This window comes from Adelges cooleyi, unplaced genomic scaffold (genome assembly GCF_023614345.1).
Source record: "Adelges cooleyi isolate 19-005CV unplaced genomic scaffold, UGA_ACOO_1.1 ACOO_flye_CR_arks_rails_tigmint_CR_PRNA_108, whole genome shotgun sequence".
Taxonomy (NCBI): domain Eukaryota; kingdom Metazoa; phylum Arthropoda; class Insecta; order Hemiptera; family Adelgidae; genus Adelges; species Adelges cooleyi.
This window is the reverse complement of record NW_026095761.1, coordinates 12495601-12516715: the sequence shown is the minus strand read 5'-3', so window position 1 is coordinate 12516715 and position 21115 is coordinate 12495601. Positions and strand designations below refer to the sequence as shown.

At 26.2% G+C, this 21115-nt stretch overlaps 3 protein-coding genes and 1 long non-coding RNA gene across 4 annotated transcripts; 3 read left to right on the top strand and 1 right to left on the bottom strand.

The window, feature by feature from the left end:
* Positions 1-189: 189 nt before the first annotated feature.
* On the top strand, positions 190-1801 carry LOC126846893 (uncharacterized). The gene is made up of 3 exons (XR_007686943.1): positions 190-309; positions 1176-1338; positions 1650-1801. It is a non-coding gene; the product is annotated as an uncharacterized LOC126846893 (long non-coding RNA).
* Positions 1802-3401: 1600 nt separating this feature from the next.
* On the top strand, positions 3402-4729 carry LOC126847075 (uncharacterized). Its single transcript, XM_050587106.1, has 3 exons — positions 3402-3580; positions 4201-4363; positions 4564-4729. Exons 1-3 carry the CDS (start codon positions 3419-3421, stop codon positions 4716-4718), a joined length of 480 nt encoding a protein of 159 aa, XP_050443063.1. The 5' UTR covers positions 3402-3418; the 3' UTR covers positions 4719-4729.
* A 3393-nt stretch (positions 4730-8122) lies between these two features.
* On the bottom strand, positions 8123-9422 carry LOC126844145 (uncharacterized). Its single transcript, XM_050582043.1, has 3 exons — positions 9280-9422; positions 9030-9192; positions 8123-8774 (listed from the first exon to the last, which is right to left on the bottom strand). Exons 1-3 carry the CDS (start codon positions 9361-9363, stop codon positions 8608-8610), a joined length of 414 nt encoding a protein of 137 aa, XP_050438000.1. The 5' UTR covers positions 9364-9422; the 3' UTR covers positions 8123-8607.
* Positions 9423-14490: 5068 nt separating this feature from the next.
* LOC126843376 (uncharacterized) lies at positions 14491-15803 on the top strand. Its single transcript, XM_050580883.1, has 3 exons — positions 14491-14616; positions 14710-14872; positions 15325-15803. The coding sequence occupies exons 1-3, from the start codon at positions 14533-14535 to the stop codon at positions 15477-15479; spliced, it is 402 nt and encodes a 133-aa protein (XP_050436840.1). The 5' UTR covers positions 14491-14532; the 3' UTR covers positions 15480-15803.
* Positions 15804-21115: the final 5312 nt, after the last annotated feature.

Genomic DNA, 21115 nt, shown 5'->3' with positions numbered 1-21115 from the left:
AATAAATTCAATATTTATATATTAAAACATTATACTTGTGTAAATATGCAATTTAAATAATAATGACTCATTTGAAAAATTCAATAACAATCCAATTTGACATATTTATGTACTCGTAAAATATTTTTTTCTATTTCACTGCTATATAAAATTGGCAATCAAAGAAAAGAAAAATCATTTGTTTTGTCTCACAGTTTAACTTTAGTATATAGTAAATTGAATACAATGTTTTTCAAGTTCTCTATTTTGTTACTATATTTTATCATAATTGCTTATTGTGTACAGGGTGAACCCGAGGATGAAAATGAAGTAATTATTATCATTTATTTTTATTTATTATTTTTTAATTTATGTCAATGTTACGCTAAATCATTTTAGGTTAAAAACTTTAATCCAAAATCTTTATGATAAATATTATACATGGTCAAAGTACGATTTTTATACTTATTGTTTTATAAAATAAATTTTCAAAACTGTTATATTTGATTATTTTTTTTTTTTTTTTTTTTATTGATCAAAAGCCTCCGTTACAATGACCGTTGGCTATACAATACAATTATCTTATTTTATAACATTTGATATATACAATAAATACTATTTATACGAGTACATACAAGTCAGATTGAGAGATAAAATTAACAGAAAGCTTCCCATAGATCGTCAGGCAGTTGGTTGATTTTTTTGAGGTCTTATTTGATTATTATTTGAATCGTGACTTAATTATTTAGGTTTAAACAATTTGATATTATAAACATTTTAATTGTAACTTTTTTTAACCCCAAAAAATAAGTCCTTTAAATAGTGAAATTTCTTTCAACCTTTGATTAAATAATAAATTAATCAGCAAATTTGTAAGTAAAAAATGTACTTTCAATAAAACTGTATACATTTTTTAATTAACTAGACATTATTTAAAAAATTTGTTATTAACCTATACGTTATTTATACAATAAATGAATAGACAATTTCTTTTTTTGGGCTAATTATTAGCATTAATAATAAGTTTTTATAATGTTTGGAAAATTAATAGCGGCTAATACTTAAATTGTTCGCGATTAAAAGTGTCTAAATAGGTAAAAAATAAAAATATTATAAGTATTTTAATTTTGTAATCAGGATATTAATTGTAAAAAAATTACACAGATATATATAAAAAAAAAAAAAAAAAATTTCAGACTCTCAAAAGTTCGTTCGATAATTGTAGAAGATGGTTAGGGAAATCTCTGAATGATACTATTACAAGGAACGAATTTTTGTTGTATATGGGAAAAAACATTAGCGATTGGTATGCCTTAGATTTATACTCCATTACAAACCTAGCTGCCAATGAAAAAAATGGTAAACATTAATTTCGCATCATTATTTATCATTTAATAATAATACTTTTTATCTTCGATGAGAAATTGTGAAGCAGTTTGTTTTAAGAGATTAATGTCATTCGCATTTATAAAAAATTAAAATTTGTGTTTTTCCTCTTTTTTCCTTAACAACGCCGAATCTAAATTAAGTATTTCCCATACCCGTTAACTATTGTAATACTCGTGTAATACTGTGCGACACCATGTTTTTATAATAACAATTTATATATATATATATATATATATATATATAGATATTATTTGTTATTTGATTAAACATTTTTGTTTTAGCTTCTATAGATTTAAGTGTATATGGTGAACTTTTTAAGTACATATGCAACATACGTGGCGTTTCTATAAGACACTGGGCATTATATATGAAAATTAAAGCGGCAACAAGTACACTCGAAGAGGCTTTATTGTTAGATTGGGGTGATCACGATTAGGTGGTTGAAATAAAGTTCAAAGAAAATAAACAATTTTTTTTGTTTTATTGTAACATGTTAAAAAATATTTAAAAATTCAATATATCAATACATATTTTATGACACTATAACTGCTATTTTTCAAATAAAAACCTATTATTCCACATTTGTGCCATGTTTCTTTTATCGATAAGGAGAAATTATAATAGTCTTTAATTCAAATTCAATTATAAAATGGTTTAATTGGAGCAATTTTCATTATAAAAATCTTGATTAACCAATTTTTTTTTCCTATCCACTATATAAAGTAGTTTATGCAATAACTGCATGATAAGTATGCTATTTTTTTTATTTTAATCAATATTAATACTTTTTTTAACACCCTCTTTGTTTTGAAGGGGATTAATTATTATATTTAAGTATGATAACATATACTTCAAATAAAAAATGCGTAATCACTGTCTGTAATTTGTACACGTGGGTAAGTAAACATGTAATACTTTTATGGATGTTCAAATGATATAGCAGTTAAAAAAAAAAATTAACACAAGACATATGTGTATACAAATACTATAATGGTGTACTTGATTCGAAAAAATTGTCAGCCTATGACTGGTTACTAGAGAAACCTACACAATTTTAAGTTATCATAGCAAGTACTCGCAAAAAAACAAAATTTAAGTAAATTTATGTTACAAATGGAAAATTTTAGAAAAGCATACGTTTAAAAAATTAAGCACAGTAATAGAAATCCGTACATTATATTTTTGACGTTCGTTTGAGAAAAAGAAAATATAATCAAATGCCTTATAATGTAATAAAAAAGCGATAAATTATTATTACGTTCACTACAATAGGGTAAACTATTTGGAGTAAAATATTTTTTCAATTAACTAATTTATGTAAAATATTAAACTGAATATTTTATCCATCCCACTAATTTTGATTTAATTCAATAAAAGAAATAAACTTAGTTTATATTATTTACCTTTATTAAACAAATAAATGTACAAAACCTTCTTAGTTATGAATTTCCTTTCTCAAGCGGAATTTGACTATAAGTTGAGGGACTGCATATAACTCGACTGAGAAGTCTTGATAATTTATAAGTTCTATGCACAGTAATAGAATTATGTAAATTATTTTTTTGACCTTGATTTGTGAATATATGTTTAAATTCCTTATAATGTAATAAAAAAAGCCAAAAATTAAATTAAATGTAAAAGCATTTTTAGTGCAATTTTAAGGTATTTTCGGTTCAATTATGCAATCAACTTTAATCACTTTTTAATGCTTTAAAGTTAAAGCTTTAATAGTAATGTTGAAATAAGCGTTTCAGCTTTTTAGTTCACCATTTCTGAAAATTATAAAAAAACGCTCATACACACGTATGCGTTTGAGACATCGATATGTTTGTATAAATTATATAGAACAAATAAACTTGTTTATATAGATGTGCAAATATGAAATATCAATAAAAATTCCACGTCTAAAAAATTTAAGAGGAATCATAACTTTTATAATGTACTCATAAATTTTTCTTTTTTTTTTCTTTCATTTCATATAAAACAGACATTCAAAGATGGTAAAAGGCTATTCATTTTGTCTCACAGTTTAACTTTCGTTTATAGTTCTATGAATACAATGTTCTTCAAGCTTACTATTTGGTTACTATATTTTATCATAGCTGCTAATACTGTACTGAGACATTCTGAAAATGAAGCTTCTACTAGTTATACTGAACCAGACAACATTTTTGAAGATAAGCACGTCATCAAAACGGAAGCCATGCAACTGGTGAGTAGGAAGAAAATGTAGCCATAAACTGGACATATTATGATATAGTCGTTTTTAATTGTAGTCAGGCGATCAAGTAAAAATATATGACAAAAAAAAAAAAAACTTCTACATCATGTTCCTCTTTAATCGAAGGTTAGAAATTATCATGGCTGTATGGTGTTCGTTCTTGGCAGCGTTGAGTAGTTCCTTGGTGTTGTGTTTGTACCACTCTCTTAGATTAGCTTGTACTAGGACTTCCTCTGCCCATCAAATATTAAACAATTACACTTTTTCCAAAAACATCATAGATAAAATGTGAGCATAATCTTTTAATAAATTGAAATGACAGTTTTATTTAATGGCTATTAATTCAACTAAAAATAAGGAATAGGGTTTTTATCAACTTCTACTAAAAAAAATGACTTCATGAAAAATGTAGGTATTTATAAAGTGTTTTTATTTAATTACATTATTCATATGGATACAAAATTATTTCTTTCAGAGAAATATTAATGTTAATTATAATACTTATTCAATCTTGGTAAACATAATAGTTTGAACATTAAAAGTATTATTATTTTATAATCGGGTATTTTAATGTAAAATATTGTATTTGATACTTATACAAACAATTTCAGATTCTCAAAGATTCGTACGATGATTGTAGAAGATGGTTGGGCAAATCTCTATTTAGTACTATAACAATTACCGATTTCTTGTTGTACATGGGGAAAAACCAATCCGACAAGAAAACCGTTACAAAATACTGCCAGGACAATAAAGAGGCTTTGGCAAAACAAAGTAAACATTAATTACACAATATTATTTATAAATCATTAATATTATTATTACTTTGATGCGAAACTGTGTAGCAGTTTGTTTTCAAGAAGTGTTTCATTGATAACTGAGGTGACCACTGCGCTAGAACATGCTCCTGTGATAACAATTTGTAAACATATAATTATACATTATTGATTTAAAAATAAATATTTTTGTTTTAGATGTTATAGATTTAAATCTATATGGTAAACTTTTTCAACACATATGCAGCAAACGTGGCGTTTCTATAAAAAACTGGACAACACATATGAAAATTAAAGCGGCAACAAGGACACTAGAAGATATTAAATTGTTAGATTGGGGCGATCACGATTAACTGGTCTAAAATATAAAGGTTACAAGAAAAAATAAAGATAATTTTTCATAGTCTAAAGTTATTTATAACATTTAAACATGCAATATGTCAAAACTAATTTTAAAACACTAAAAACTGCTGATTTCAAATAAAAACCGATTATTCCACATTTTGTGTCATGTTAATTGTAATTTATAAGAAAAAAGGGTAAGTCGAGCAGTTTTTAAATATAGCATTATCAAGTACACATAAATATGTGAAGAAATATAGTGATAATAATAAGAAAATATAATGGTCACCTTTTGAGAAACCAATTTTTTTTCTTACTCAACTATGTTATGTCACTAACGTAGTTTCTTCAATAATTGTTTGATTATATGCTTAATTGTATGATTTAATAAATAATATTCAATAAATAATATTATAAATTACAATAGGTTCTTGGTACTATGTTTATTCTAATAGTACTAGACGTATTGTATTTATGCACATAAAATAACTTTAAGCTATAGTTGTCGGATCTTGCCAAACAATCTAACTCGACGCCTGAAACTATCTACTGGTGCCTCATAATCTAAATTTGTAAATATATATCTTTTCTTTATCTTAATGTACAGATGACCCTAATGTGAGGATTCCTCTCGAGTTGATCATGTCTTATTTAGTGTTGTCATATTTACTTAATGTGCATTATTTTTTGCATTTATTGTACATTTAAAAAAAAAAACCGAGTTTATCTTCTCAACTACTCATGCAAGCTTTACATGTAAAAAAAAAGTATTATTATATAGAAGAGACTATCATAAGAGTTTTATACAAAGAAGGTACGACTAGGTATAATTATTAAAATTTTAAATATTTGTGTTTGCAATTGAAGGTGATAATAAATCATAATTTGAAAACATTCTCGAATCAGACTTACTACTTTAAGTTTTGTTTACACAGATGTCTTAATAATATGTTTTTTTAACTGCTATGTTATTTGATCATCCATGAAAAATTATAATACAATTTTTATAAAACCACGTGTAAAAGTTACAGACAGTGATATGCATTGTCTTATTTAGAATGTAATATTTGTGTTATGTCTACGAGTAACTTTCAAAATTAAAAATGCATTAATTAAAGAATTTATCCGAACTTATTATAGTTCAATATTTGTATTATGACCATGTGTAGTCATATTGCACATACTTATACTAGTAATTTGCCCATGTCACAACAAAATGCGTACTTGGTTTAAAAAAAAAGCAAATAAATTAAATAAAATACAAAATTTAGTTCTCAATAAACCTATATATTTTATGTATATTTTTTAATCTTTCAGGCGTCATTCAAACACAGCTTCAATTAACATAAATTTTATATTACAAAACTTGTTATCATTCGATTAATTTGTGTTTCACTCGACTGTGGTTAAGAAATACAACAAAGAATATCATATTTCTTTTGGTTAAGGAGAGAAAATAAATAGTTAACGATTCTTAAATTTGGTCTATAATTAATCTGCATATGCACTGAGTAAAACCTCAAAGGAACACACTATAAAAAAATATATGAAATTTAGGACTCCCAGTTGCTAAAATCCATAAAGGGGAAAAGATCTGAGTTTTTTTTTGTAAAAATAGGTTTTTCAATTGTGTCATAAAATTAAATTTGATTTATTGAATTTTTAATGTTTAACTTTTTTAACATGTTATAATTGTTAATTATCAATGTCATACAATTTGTTTTGACTGATTGCATTTTTTAACATGTTACTATTAGATTATAAAAAATTGTCTGTTCTTTTTTTTTTACGAATTTATTAATTTTCAAAAATAGTCTTCATCATAATTAACAAATGAAAAAACAATTTGAATGGTGTCATAAAATGTAGATATTTTGACTTATTGTATTTTTAAATGTTTTTTTAACATGTTAAATTATGAAAAATTGTATTTTTTCTTGTAACCTTTATTCTTGGCTACTATCGCGATCCTCCCAATCTAACAATTTAGTCGCATTATATGTCCTGGTTACTGCTTTACTTTTTCTATATGCTGCACAGCTTCTTACAGACCGGTCATGTTTGCCACATAGGTGTTTAAAAAGTTCCCGTATAAATTTAAATCTATAACAGCTGAAATAAAAAGAACAAAAATTTTTATTTTAAAAATAAATAATATAGATATAAATGCGAATGAGAATTCTCTCTTAAATCAAACTACTTCACAGTTTCGCATCAAAGACCAAAACAATAATTTTAGATGATAAATTAAGTATAATTGATGTTTACCGTGTCTTACCAAAGCCCGTGGATTGTTCTCGAAGTAATCTCTTATGATAAATATATCTGGTAAGTTTTTTCCCATGTACGACAAAAAATCTCAAAGTGTAATACTTCTACTTAGAGGCTTGCCCACCCATCGTCTACAATAATTGTACGAATCCATTAGAGTCTGGAATTTTTTTTATAAATATTAATACACTTATTACATTCAAAATTCCCATTATAAAATTAAAATATATATATTATTTAAACTTTTTACTCATTAAGAATTGTTTAATCATCAATTATTCAAGTATTATCCGTAATTATATATTCAATCCTTATCTACTATCCTAACTACTAACCTATACCTAATTAATGTTTAAGTCATGATTAATATGTTGTCTGTTGCTTAAAATATAGGTGATGATCAATGATCTACGGCGTTGTGCACATTTCAATATTTAATTGTATAGGAAGTGATTTTGGTCAAGTAGTAGTTGAAAATATCACATGCCAATTATTCCCCAATCCAAAAAAAATATATCAAAAAATATTGCTAATGAACATTAGTTATACAAATTGTATTTTGATCATAAATATTAATGATAAAGATTTTGGATTAAAGTTTTTAACCTAAAATGATTTAGCGTAACATTGACATAAATTTAAAAATAATAAATAAAAATAAATGATAATAATTACTTCATTTTCGTCCTCGGGTTCGCCCTGTACACAATTAGCAATTATGATAAAAGATAGTAACAAAATAGAGAACTTGAAGAACATTGTATTCAATGAACTATAAACTGAAGTTTAACTGTGAGACAAAACGAATGATTTGTACCGTCACCGAATGACCGTTTTGTATAGAGTGGAAAAAAAAACTAAATAACACTAGTACAAACAAATGTAAACTATGATTGCTTTTGAGTTTCTTAAATGTGTCATTATTGAAATTTCATATTTGCTCATCTATATAAACAAGTTCAAACAAAAGTATATGTGTTGTATATAAACCGTACTAACGTCTTTGGCGCATAGGTTTGTAGGTGCGCTTTTTTACATTTTACAGAATAGAAGCTAGGTGGGTCAATCTTACTACTTTTATAAAAACTGAAAAAAATTCAAATGCAAATTTTATAAAATAATACATAACTTTTGTTAGCATAATTTATATTTTTTTATAAAAGGCTATTTTAAATATATAAAACATAATTTGTTTCCATTTGGTTTTTGCTATTTCCATTTGTCGAATCAGACATACTATTTTAATTTATGTTCACACAAATGTCTTGATATGTTTTTTTTCAACTGTTACATTATGTTTTACTCGTGCATGCAAAATTATATTGTTAAAGTATAGTTGCTTAGGCATAGTTATAATATAAAATATTCAACGCAAAAAGATGTCACACAATTTGTTTTGACTGATTGTATTTTTTAACATGTTATTAATAGATTATAAAAAATTGTCTATTCTTTTTTTTTTACGATTTTTTTAATTTTTCAAAAACAGTCTTCATCATAATTAACAAATGAACGAAAAAACAATTTGAATGGCGTCATAAAATGTAGATATTTTGACTTATTGTATTTTTAAACGTTTTTTAAACATGTTAAATTATGAAAAATTGTCTGTATTTTTTCTTGTAACCTTTATTCTTGGCTACTATCGCGATCCTCCCATTCTAACATTGTAGCCGCACGGTATGTCCTGGATGCCGCTTTCTTTTTTCTATATTTTGCACAGTCTCTTACAGAACGGCCGTGTTTGTTGCATATGTGTTTAAAAAGTTCACCATATAGACTTAAATCTATAGCAGCTAAAACAAAAAAAAAACAAAAAAAATGATTAAATTAAAAATAATTTATCATTTTTATGTGGACCAAAACGCCAAATACGAATGAACGTTTGGAGTGACCCCCAGTGGATTTTTTTGAAAATTACACTGCATGTCTGTTACGACGAATGAAATGATCAAATTGTTATCTTAGGATGTAGATACAATTTCGCGTCAAAGATAAATATATGATTATTAAATGATAACAATAAATAGTCATGTTCAATAAGTGTTTACCTCTTTTTTCATTGGCAGCTGGATTGGTAGCGAAGTAAAAATCTAAGGCATACCAATCGCTTATGTTTTTTCCCATGTACAACAAAAAATCTAACCTTGTAATAAAACTGTGTTGAGGTTTGGCCAACCATTTTCTACAATTATCGTACGAACCTCTTATAAGCTGAAATTTTGTTTATCAAAAGTCAATAAACTGACGAAAAATATAATCATTTTTAAATAATAGTTAAAAAATAGTAACAATAATTACATCGTTTTCATCTTCGGTTTCTCCCAGTACTGTATTAGCAGCTATAATAAAATATAGAAACCAAATAGAGCACTTAAAGAACATTGTACTGAACTATAAACTTGTGTTACACTGTGAGACAAAACGAATGATTTGTAATGTCTTCGATTGCCTATTTTATATACAATAAATACAACAAAAAAAATTAATTATTACAAATAGGTATGTGAAATATTATAACTATTGAATTTCTTAGGTGTGTAATTTTTTTAAATTGCTATTTGCACATATATATATATATATATATATATATATATATATATATATATATATATATATATATATATATATATATAATATAAACAAATACCTAAACAACTATATTTGTTGTAAATAATCTATACACACATATACATAGATGATTTTACCGCACAGGTGTTTAAGGACGTTTGTTTTCATTTTACAGAAAATAAGTTTAAAAATGCTAATTGCGACATCATTAATAAGGCACGATTGAATCAAAAATAGCTTAAAATTGCACTAAGAATGCCTTAACAGTAACTCATATTTTATTTAATAATTAAAAAAATGGTCTTAAACTATTGTTTTTGATTCTTTCGAAATTATTTTGTATAAAAAAATATTCGGTTTAATATTTTACATAGGTTAGTAACTCGAACAAATGATTTGCCCGATTGTCGTGACCCTACTATTAATGTACTTAGATTTTTTTAATTTCCGCCTCTTTATAATATTTTCAACGTATAACGTTATTTTTCTCAATTTTTTTTTTTTTTTGTGTTTATGTGAGCATTTGTTATAATAGCTTAAACCCCGTAGCTCACACTAGTAATAAGCCTTATGGCTTATTACCAGTGTAATGTAGTGTAGTATTATAAGTTATTTTTACACAGTTGTCTTAATAAGTTTTTCTTCAACTGTTATATGTATCATTTGAACATTCATAAGAAAATTGTAATCCATTTTTAATAGAACCCCGTGAAACAATTACAGACAGTGTTTACACATTGTCTTATTTAATATTTGTTGTTATGACTATGTGTAGTTCATATAATTTTTTACAAGTGTTATTATATTTAAAAAGATGCGAATTTATCCGCTTGACAATAAAATGCGCGTTAAAAAAAAAAGTATTAAAACAAAATGAATACCAAATTCGGGTTTACACTTGTTTAACTATTGACCCCCTCCCCTCTCCAAGTAGGTACCCGCAATTGAGGATTATGTGATCAAAGGCAACGCAACTCGATGAAATCGGTATAGAGTTTCTTGTTAATAGATATATGCTTCAAAAAAAAAAAGAAACAATAAAATACAATTAATAAATTATTCTACAAATGGGCAAGCTAACAAAAGTTGTATATAAAAAATGTGTGACTTGATGTATCTTTTAAAATTTTTAAAACTTCAGATTGCACACATTATACTACCTATGTGATATAAAAATGCATTTTTATTCATTAAAATATAAAACTAAACATACAAACCTTGCAATTATTACAGAAATTATTTTTTATTTATTTGAGCTCAATAGAAAGGTTCTTAAGAGGTTAAAATAATTACTTGACATATTTGTGTGTATTTTATAAAGCTATATTGAAAAGTCACTCAAATTTGCTATTTTTTTTTAGTTACCAATTAAATTATGGACTATTATCATTTTTTCTTATAGGTAAAATTAACATAGCACAAAAAGTGGAATAATCAGTTTTATTTAAAAACAAACAGCGGTTTTGGTGTCACAAAATTTGTTTTGGCGTGTTGCATTTTTAAACATTTTTAACATGTTATTTTTAACTTTAGACTATGAAAATTTATCTGTACTTTGTGTATTCTAAACTTTATTTTCGACCAGCTAATCGTGATCGCCTTAATTTAACAATGTAATATCATCTGTCACCCTTGTTGCCGCTGTAACATTTATATATGCTATCCAGTATTTTACAGGAACGCCACGTGCGTTTAAAAAGATTTAAATCTATAACACCTTAAACAAAATTATTTAATTTAAAAATAAATAATATTGTATACATATAGTTAAGCTGCTAAATTGTAGAAGGGGTGGCAAATTTTTTTTTCACCTCACCTTTTCGAGCGTTTTTTTGGGGGGGGGGGGGGTATTTAGGTCTGAAGATAAGAATAAAGGTAAAATAAATGGTAAAATTCTCTAGTCAACATTTTTTTCCCATACATTTTCACCAAGTGCACCCTACACGCCAGTAGTGTCGTTTTTAAATTATATCCATTTCCCATCACTCTACGGGGGTTGTTTTTTTTTATTTGCTGGCTAAAATTGAAAACCTATTTTGAATTCGACATCAGCGAACCAAACATCATACACGAGTAGTTTGGTATTTTCGAAATCCTTTCATTAAAATCCAGGATTATGTTTTTGCTTCGGTGTAGAGCGCAGGAGGTATTAGTTTTACAGTGATTTTTTTTTTTTTTTACTTAAATTTTAGGTACACCAGAATCACGAAACGAAAACACTAATTTCCGGTTGGATTAACCGCATAACCGAACCGCATCTTTCCGCCGGGCTGAGTGAGTCTGAAACTTACAACAGAGTGAGAGTAGAAACTTGTGTGGTAACACTTAACGGTTCTGAAATATATAAAGAATTCTCATTTTTCAAAGGAACGATACAGTATGAAAAATGAATGTACAGTTATGGTTAAGAAAATTAACAATAACTCAACAACTTCAGATATGAATTTAAGAACATACATTTTTTTATAAATGAATAAAAACTATAGGTTCATATAGGTAGTAAAAACAAAAAAAAAACCTACACAAAATTGATGGAGACATAGCTGAGACGGAGCGTAAAGGGTACGGGGAGGCCACAGGTCTACAGGAAATATTAAAGCTGTAATGGTTTTTTTCACATTCAAATGTGAACTATGATTGTTATTGAATTTTTTAGACGTGGCAATTATTATTTAATTTTCATATTTGCCCAAGTTCACAAGTATATTTGTTCTATTGAACGCTCAGGTGTGTATGTCAGTTTTTTTTTGTTGAAATTTTACAGAAAAAAAGGTCATTTTTTAGATATTGAGTGATTGGTAAGGTTTTGTAGACTGGCATTTCAAGAGTGGATTTTAGGAGGAAAATGTGGGCGCTAGAGATGATAAGGAATGACGTTATAATAGTTATCTAAAAAAATCTGTAGTAATCTAAAACCCTTGTTTATTATTTATTAATGAAAACCAAAAAAATGGGAAAATTACACATTGACTGTAGTAAAATTAGGGGGGGGGAAGAAGTAAATTTATGTTTTAGAATATTTTCAAGTGCATAATGTACAAATTTCTGTTATTTTTTTTTTAAAATTACTGTCTGAATTTTTTTTTTTTTGTGGATACTTTTTATAATAACTTAAAAAACTAAAGGTTATTATTAATCACAAGCAGACAACAATCCCGAATTAGATATACCATTTTATAGGTTTTGTTTACACAAATGTCTTAGTAATATGTTTTTTCTCAACTGCTATATCATTTGACGAGAAAATTGTATTTAACTTTATGTAGAACACCGTGTACAAATTCTAGACAGTGTTTACGCATTGTCTTATTTGCAATATTTAATATTTGTGTTATGACTACCGGTAACTCTTAAATTACTAATACATATCAGTATACATAAATTAATGAAGATATCCTCACTTGTCGTAATACCTTTGCTAATAACCGAAGGTTATATTCGAAATAAATCATGTATAGACAATATTTAAGAAAAAACATATTACATAATAATTCAATTAAATTCCATGTATAAAATACAGACAACGTACAATGTTTTATAATAATTTTTTTCTTTCGTTAAAGATATGAAAAACTATATTGTACACTACGTTAGACTTCCACATAAAATGAGAAAATAATAAATTTTTTTACAGTCCTTTTGCAAAGTTATCACAAACATTCACAAAATAACTTGTTATTAAATTATATCATGTGAATAACTCCCAAACTGAAGCCGATAGGAACAAAATAATAATTGCATTCTTTAAACCAGCGCCCCATGCTTGTAAAAAAGAAGGTTAACACTGCAGGCAACAAAATTCTCTTCTTCCAGCGCATCAAACAAATATTATCCGGAAATTAAATGTTTGAGAAATAATGTTTTTAGAAAACGGTAAAAAAAATCGTTCAAAAATAAGAAAATTATTTTTAAATAAATTTGTAAGGGTCCTATCACTTACATAGCTTTCCTATTCATAGTCTCCCAGTCATTTATTTACTTTGTTAGCATATTTGCCTACTGTATATGTACAGATTGTAAATTATATTTAAAAATAAATAAAAATAAATTTAATATTAAGACCATTTTTTATACACTAAATGTTACGTTCGAATAATATAGTTTTATTTAAACGCCTAAAAACTCAAGAAAAAAACCACTTAGTAATTATTCAACTTTTAATTTATATTCCCAGTAATTTGTAAAACTACACATAAAAATGATAAATAAAGAAAAGGTTTTTCACCCCATCTAGGGTAAACAATAAATTATTTTTCGATTTGAGTGTTTATCTATAGTACCTGTTAAACTCTAAGGAGAATATGCCATACAAATATACACTAATAACAGCAGAACGTCTTTAAAATTCTAATAAAAACCTAACCAGTTATCGATTTAATTAAATGTAATAACTATAAAAAAAAAATGTTCTTAGGTTTTAAAAGTATTTGATTGAATTCTTTACTTTAAATGCTTAATTTTTATGCTAATATAAAATGTTTTTAACAAATATGTATTTTTTTTTGGTTAATATATGTTAATTTATGATATACAAATAAAAGATAATTAACTATTTAGATTCTATTCAATTATGTTTATTATCTAATAAACAGGATGTAACAATTTAAATGTTAATTTCTGTTGTTTTTTTATGCACTGTAATGGAATTTTCAATGAAATTTTAAGGTTATTCGGTCGAATATTTCAATCAATTTTAGTCGCATTTTACTGATATAAAGTTCAATTCTTAGTAATTATGTTGCAATACGCATTTTCAAAATATTTTTCTGTGAAATTCTAATAAACGCCCTAACACACCTGTCCGTTAAACACATAGGTGTGTTTGTAAATATTATATACAACAAATATACTTGTGTAGGTATTTGTTTGTATTATATTGTGATTTTTTTTTCAAATGAATATAAAACAGGCAAAAATGGGCGTAAAAAATCATTCGTTTTGTCTCACAGTGTAACTTCAGACAAGAAAATATAGTTCAATACAATGTTGTTTAAGTACTCTATTTTGTCTCTATGTCTTATCATAGTTGCTAATTCTGTACTGGGAGAAACCGAAGATGAAAACCAAGTAATTATTGTTACTATTTTTAAAAATGGTATAATTTTCATCAGTGTATTGAAAAACAAAATTTACAACAAACCTTTAAAAACAAAATTTCAGTATATGAGAGATTCGTACGATTATTGTAGAAGATGGTTGGGCAAATCTCTAAATCATACTATTACAAAGTACGAATTTTTGTTGTATATGGGAAAAAACATTAGCGATTGGTATGCCTTAGATTTTTACTTCATTAACAATCCAGATGCCAATGCAAAAAAAGGTAAACACTAATTTCAATATTATTTATCATTTAATAATAATATTTTTATCTTCGATACGAAATCGTATCCACATCCTATGACAACAATTTGTAAGCATATAAAATATGTAATATGGATCAAAACGCCAAATACCAGCGAGCGTTTGATCCCCTTGGAATAACGGGAAAAAACGACTACAGTAATAATAAGTTTGAAACGATAATAATTATGTATAAAAATAAGATAATTTCCCGATTTTTTTATTTTTCTATGAAATTTCATACATTTTTTTCCTAAGCGTCTTAATAGATAATTTAGTTTGAAGTTTGCACGCTTCAACTCGCTGAAAAAAATATTAGAAAAATTCACATGCTGTGTAATTTTCAAAAAAATCCGCTGGGGTCACTCCAAACGTTCGTTTGTAATTGGTGTTCTGACACATACATAAATAAATTATTAATTTTTGTTATAGCTGTTATAGATTTAAGTCTATATGGTGAACTTTTTAAATACATATGCAACAAACATGGCCGTGCTGTAAGAAACTGTGCAGAATATAGAAAAAGTAAAGCGCAATCAACGTCGTATGTTGCGATGCAGTACTTAGATTGGGAGGATCGCGAGTAGCCGGTCAACAGTATTAGTTACAAGAGAAAAAAAACAAAAAAATGTTTCATAATCTAATAGTAACACGCTAAACAAAGTTAAAAAACGGTAAAAATTACCATAAGTCAAAATACATTTTATGGCACCATTTAAACATTTTTTATTTTGTTCATTTGTTAATAAATTATGATGAAGATTTGATCTGAAAAACATTGTGTTTGAAAAATAATAAATTCGTAGAAAAAAAACAGACAAATTTGCATAATCTAATAATAACATGTCAATACAAATTGTATGACAACATTTAAATCTCTATTTTACAAATAAATACCGATTATTTTTCCATTGTGTGCAATTGTAGTATTATCTATCAGAAGAAATTAACATGACTATAGTTTAATTGGTAATTCAAAAAGAGGCAAATGTGAGCAGTTGAGCCAATATAGCCACTAAAACAAAAAAATGATAACTTTGTGGTCAAGTAAAACAGTTAAAACAAGAGAGTACAAACATCAAGTGCAATAAGTGGAAAAAGCTGAAAAGAAATAAAATAAAATGGGTTGGAAACTTGTTTCTAAAAAAAAACAGCTGGGAATTCTAGTGACACTATTTTACTATACCTTATATTAATACTTTAACAGGTTCAGCATCACAAAGGACACCGATGTTCGCTCTACATTTTTCTGACTTCTGGCAGCCAAATTTTTTCTAAAAGTCTTAGATAATTTGTATTAGTAGTATAAAATGATGAGTACAGGATTAAAAAAATATTATCTTGGTCCAGGGAGAAGTTTCAGTGAAATATACTTGGCGCTTACCTAACCTGTATTTTTGATAATACCTATTCAAGTTTTATCTTTTACATTTTTTTCCACAGTTCTATCAACTCTAAAAACAATATTGTACTACACTAACGTTTTATATCACCCAATAATATGTGAAAAAGTTTGACTGGCCTATTAAAAATAATACTTTACTACACTCTAGCTTCTGTCCTAAATAATTCTGAACTGTAAGAACTTCAAAAATAATTATCTAAAACCGGTTTTCGCCCAGAGTTTATAGTACCTTCAACTTCTTATTTACTGTACGCGGATTATTGTACAAATATAGATAGTAAGTGAACTTAATCAGTCATACTTTTTTTTCAATCAAAACTCGTTTACAATGCGCGACATGGATTCTTCTAACATGTTTTTAATGTAATATATATATAAATATATTATAGACCCAAGTTGTTTTGTTGAAATTAAATTACTACCTCGACATCACTACTTGAGAATGATTTACGATTTTTTCGTTCATCACCAAAGTGCTATTTATCATATCTGTAAAAATGAAAAAATATATTTAACATATTAAATTTCATGCAGTATAATATTCAATGTAGTACGGTTAAAGGGTTGTGTCTGTTTTCGAATAGTGTTAATATTAAAAAAAAAAAGTCTTTATGTTTTTTCGTTTAAGTATTTTTATTATATAATTTTTCAATTTTTTTAATTAAATTTATTAAAAAAACATGTTTCATCTGTAAATAACTATTTACTAATGGCCTAAGATGCCGATGTAATTTTAAGATCAATAAAAAAAAAAAATATATATATATTTAAATTTTGCCATTTCCGAAAATTATTCTAGACGTCTTACCGATACATTTTTTTCATTTTTTTTTTCCAACGACATACTACAAAAGTGTATACAAAGGTATCTCGACTCGGGAAAAATGTAAAACGCAATTCGTTTAATATTTACACCTTGACAATAGCAGCAATACAACTGCATTTTCAATTTTTTTGTAAAAGCAACCATGTTAACTGTATGTCTTTTTCTTTATGGTAGTTCATATTCTGGCATTTTCAAGAATTTATCCTTTTTTCCTACAACAATATAAGCTACCGTACAGTCACTACATTCTATAACAATAAAATACCTAAGTATAATAGAATACAAAATGATTTTAATTCATCCCTTCCATTGCCTTCATTCTATACCTTCTATTGTTGTGTGTGTGAAGTAAATAATTTAACGCGCATATACTTGCACTATTTTTTTTTTTTGACATAAACAAAAATAATATTTTTATTTAGTTGTGCTACATATATTCATCTGTAAGTTTAACTTAGGTATATTCATATTTTTCAACGCATATAATTTGTTTAGTGTAACATGATAATGAAAAACATTGTCTTAATATAAATCAAATTAGATTACAACGTTTTTTATAGTGTATTAATTTAACAAAAAAAACTCGAAACCAGTGAATAGTAAATTTAATGATGAAAATTCTCGGAATATTTGAACGGATTCCATACTAAGAATATTAAAGAAAATTTACTCGAGGGATTCTGAAACGAGGTGCTTGTGAAATAAAATAAAAATGGCCAAGAAGAAAAGCCAGAGTAAGTGAATCAATGAGGATATGAGAACGTTTTCGTTGATTTTCCTAATCGAATGCATACAAGTAAGTAATTAAATTTAAAATATATTATATATTATATAAGTAAAGATGAAATAAATATTTTGTTACTGTCTTTTATCATAACTGCTAATTGTTTAGTAGGAAATTCGGAAGTTAAAAATTAAACTTTCAGTTTGGTCGAAGCTGAAGGTAATGATGAAGTGATTTTTCTTATTACTCTTAGATTATTACTTTGTAGCAATTTACATAGTATATTATTAAACATAGTATTTTGTGAATGATTTCCAAGATAATATTATATTCACAATATAGGTATCAAACTCTTACTATACAGTAACTATTCTTTCTATGAATTTATTATTATTTTAGAGTTTCAAATAAAATATTCGTCATAATTATTAATAATCATACCAAGTTTTTAATATTGTTTGTTAAAAATATTTTTTAGCGTTTTATTAAATTGGCAAATGTCGAAATTCCAACCGTAGCCTAAGTATTTGATTTGAATTAGTTGAAAATAGTTTTAAAATAATATAATAGTACATTTATATTCCACTTGAGTAAAGTTTCGTCCGTCGAAAGAACAAGATGTATCACCCATCCATAAATCTTTGATTTCCTCATTTAAAAACTATTTCGATTTGCGAATAAAAGTTCTAAAAAATGTTTTTCAAGTCTGATTGTAAAACCGTAAACTATCAGCGAACAGATTCACTAGCCAAAAATCAATAGACATTCGAAATCTACATTAAACATGAAAAATAAACTATAAAATAAATATGTCTATTGCTTTTTAAATCGATAGCAATGTTAGTTTACCTCGACAAAGCTTTTGTTAAGCTTTCATCACACGAAGTTAGTTTGAATCGTTAATCATTATCGAATGATGCCGAGGACGATCTGATAAAGGTAATATAATTAAGATGATAAATTATTTGGAAAATGAGATTTATTTATTTTTTCATAATAACAATACCCATAATGCAATTCGACACAATTCGGATTTTGATTAACCGAATCGAATGCTATTCTTCAGGGCTATCCCGTTTAAAAGATAAATATTTACTCGGAGACGGATCTAGCTCTTTTTCCGTTTCCACTTAAGACGGCGCACAAGATAAATTCGCTTGCCAGGTGTGTTGTCACTTGTCAGTACCAACAAGGAATTATTTCGCACCGCCTTTGCTGGTCTTATTTATTATTATAATAGGCCAAACAGCTTTATCTGTCACCGGACAGAACCTCGAACTGCACAGGATGATCCATTCACCGTGTAAGACACTCAGTAACTCTTGAAATATAGTAGTTGCAATTTTGTGGTTATTCTTTGTAACACTACTTGTGTGTACCATAACTTTTTATGCCTACACAATTAAATTCTATAATGGTATTGTCAATAAAAAAAATGCACCACAATATTTAAACGAGTTTCGAGTATTCCCCAATTTCAATTTATGTAATGTCATTATTGATTCCCGACTTAACCGGTATAATATTTTCAATTATGACTTATTGAATATACAATTTTAATTAGCTACATGTTTATGGATTTTTAATGTTACACTTTTGGACTTACCTCGGCGATACATTTCGGTAATTATTATTATAGTCTGAAGGATACAAATAAATGATAGAAACGTAGCATTAACTATGTCATGTATAACGTCTTCAGTATGCATTTAGTCATGTCAAAAAAAATTCAACATTATGACCATTAACGTTTCCAACAACCTTTCAAACCAAAACATGTGTGTATTTTTAAAAAAAACTTGCAAAAAAAATCAAAATTTACTGTACATTTCGACTGGACGATAACCGGGTTTGAATAACTAATTAAAATAAAACTGAACAAATTACGGTTTTATATGATTTATTTTATTTTGTTAATTAGCAATGACAATTTGTATGAATTGAGTTATGTTCCGAAATTTTCCAAGCCCATATTTACTATATAATATAATATAATGGTATAATAGTACTCAATACAGTGAGATCAATTTAAAATGTAAGATACTTATTTTATGCTAAAACAATTGCAATTTTAAAGGTTTATCATTTTAAAGACACTTAATTTGATGTTATTTTACAATATTCAAATTTGTATCTTTTTTTTGTTTTTTTCTAGAGCTTTATCAACTTTGATTGTTTTGAGCGTTGATGAAATAATTTAATGCCGGTGGAAATCATTTTCTGAATATATTATGAACAAATGAAGTTTTTCTACGATGTTATCGTTCATCTCATAATATATTACGGAATCTAACAGGGAAATTAATATAATTCTTTATCTAACCTAACATGTCCATCCCCTATTTACATTATAATACACTACCCTTGTAGTTAGTTACAAAACACTAAATTTGTATAATATTCATAATCAACATTACTCACGGTCGATTTGTCGAACAAAAAATATATCATTAATTAACGTCTAATTTATTATTATAATTAAAATGTCTATTAAATATTGTAATCATTTAAAAACAAGGAAAACTATTTATTTTATAACACGTCGGTGGGTAAATCTTTTCTTTTTTTTCAACTGGTTTAACTCGTACTATTAAATAATAGTATTTAAGTATTATATTTTTTTGAAACTACAACATTATAAAATAAAAATGTTATAAATACATAACATCTTTAGACATGACTTCAGCAGTAGAAGATCATAAAGTCTAACATCCGCTACTTGTTTGTAATATCACATTTTTTTTATCTGATATTTTTGTACTATATAATAAGACACGGATACTATTAAAAATTTATAAATATACTTATAAAATACAAAGTGCAAACGTTTTAAACATATTTATCTGGTATTAATAATTTATTATCATTTTTACAATATTCTTAGAAATTAATAAATGTTATTTTTGCTATTGCGGTATGATATAATTTTGACCAAACACAAGGCACAGATAGGAGCATAAGAAAATCATTGAACATATTATTATTATATTTTTATTTGTTTTTTTGGCAAATTAAACACTACCAAATAATAGCTTTAAGAATATTGCTTGACTGAAAATTGGCCCTTGTTGGAGCTGGGCTGGAATGGATCTTTTAAATTTTTAAGTTTTTTTATTAAACAATAATAATAATATAATTTATATTAAAAAAAATAATAAAAATTAATAAAACGTATTGTAATACAAAGTGACATTTGCAATTACACCTACAATATCGTTTTACAATATTTAAGTATGGAAGATTACTTACAAACCAAAATACATTTATA

What these genes read in the sequence shown, in the direction of transcription:
- LOC126847075 (XM_050587106.1), top strand. Translation starts at nt 3,419, where the DNA reads ATGAATACAATGTTCTTCAAGCTTACTATTTGGTTACTATATTTTATC. An exon ending in AAACGGAAGCCATGCAACTG is followed by an intron (nt 3,581 to 4,200) that starts GTGAGTAGGAAG and finishes AAACAATTTCAG; the next exon opens with ATTCTCAAAGATTCGTACGA. An exon ending in AGAGGCTTTGGCAAAACAAA is followed by an intron (nt 4,364 to 4,563) that starts GTAAACATTAAT and finishes TTTTTGTTTTAG; the next exon opens with ATGTTATAGATTTAAATCTA.
- LOC126844145 (XM_050582043.1), bottom strand. Translation starts at nt 9,363, where the DNA reads ATGTTCTTTAAGTGCTCTATTTGGTTTCTATATTTTATTATAGCTGCT. An exon ending in AAACCGAAGATGAAAACGAT is followed by an intron (nt 9,193 to 9,279) that starts GTAATTATTGTT and finishes ACAAAATTTCAG; the next exon opens with CTTATAAGAGGTTCGTACGA. An exon ending in AGCTGCCAATGAAAAAAGAG is followed by an intron (nt 8,775 to 9,029) that starts GTAAACACTTAT and finishes TTTTTGTTTTAG; the next exon opens with CTGCTATAGATTTAAGTCTA.
- LOC126843376 (XM_050580883.1), top strand. Translation starts at nt 14,533, where the DNA reads ATGTTGTTTAAGTACTCTATTTTGTCTCTATGTCTTATCATAGTTGCT. An exon ending in AAACCGAAGATGAAAACCAA is followed by an intron (nt 14,617 to 14,709) that starts GTAATTATTGTT and finishes ACAAAATTTCAG; the next exon opens with TATATGAGAGATTCGTACGA. An exon ending in AGATGCCAATGCAAAAAAAG is followed by an intron (nt 14,873 to 15,324) that starts GTAAACACTAAT and finishes TTTTTGTTATAG; the next exon opens with CTGTTATAGATTTAAGTCTA.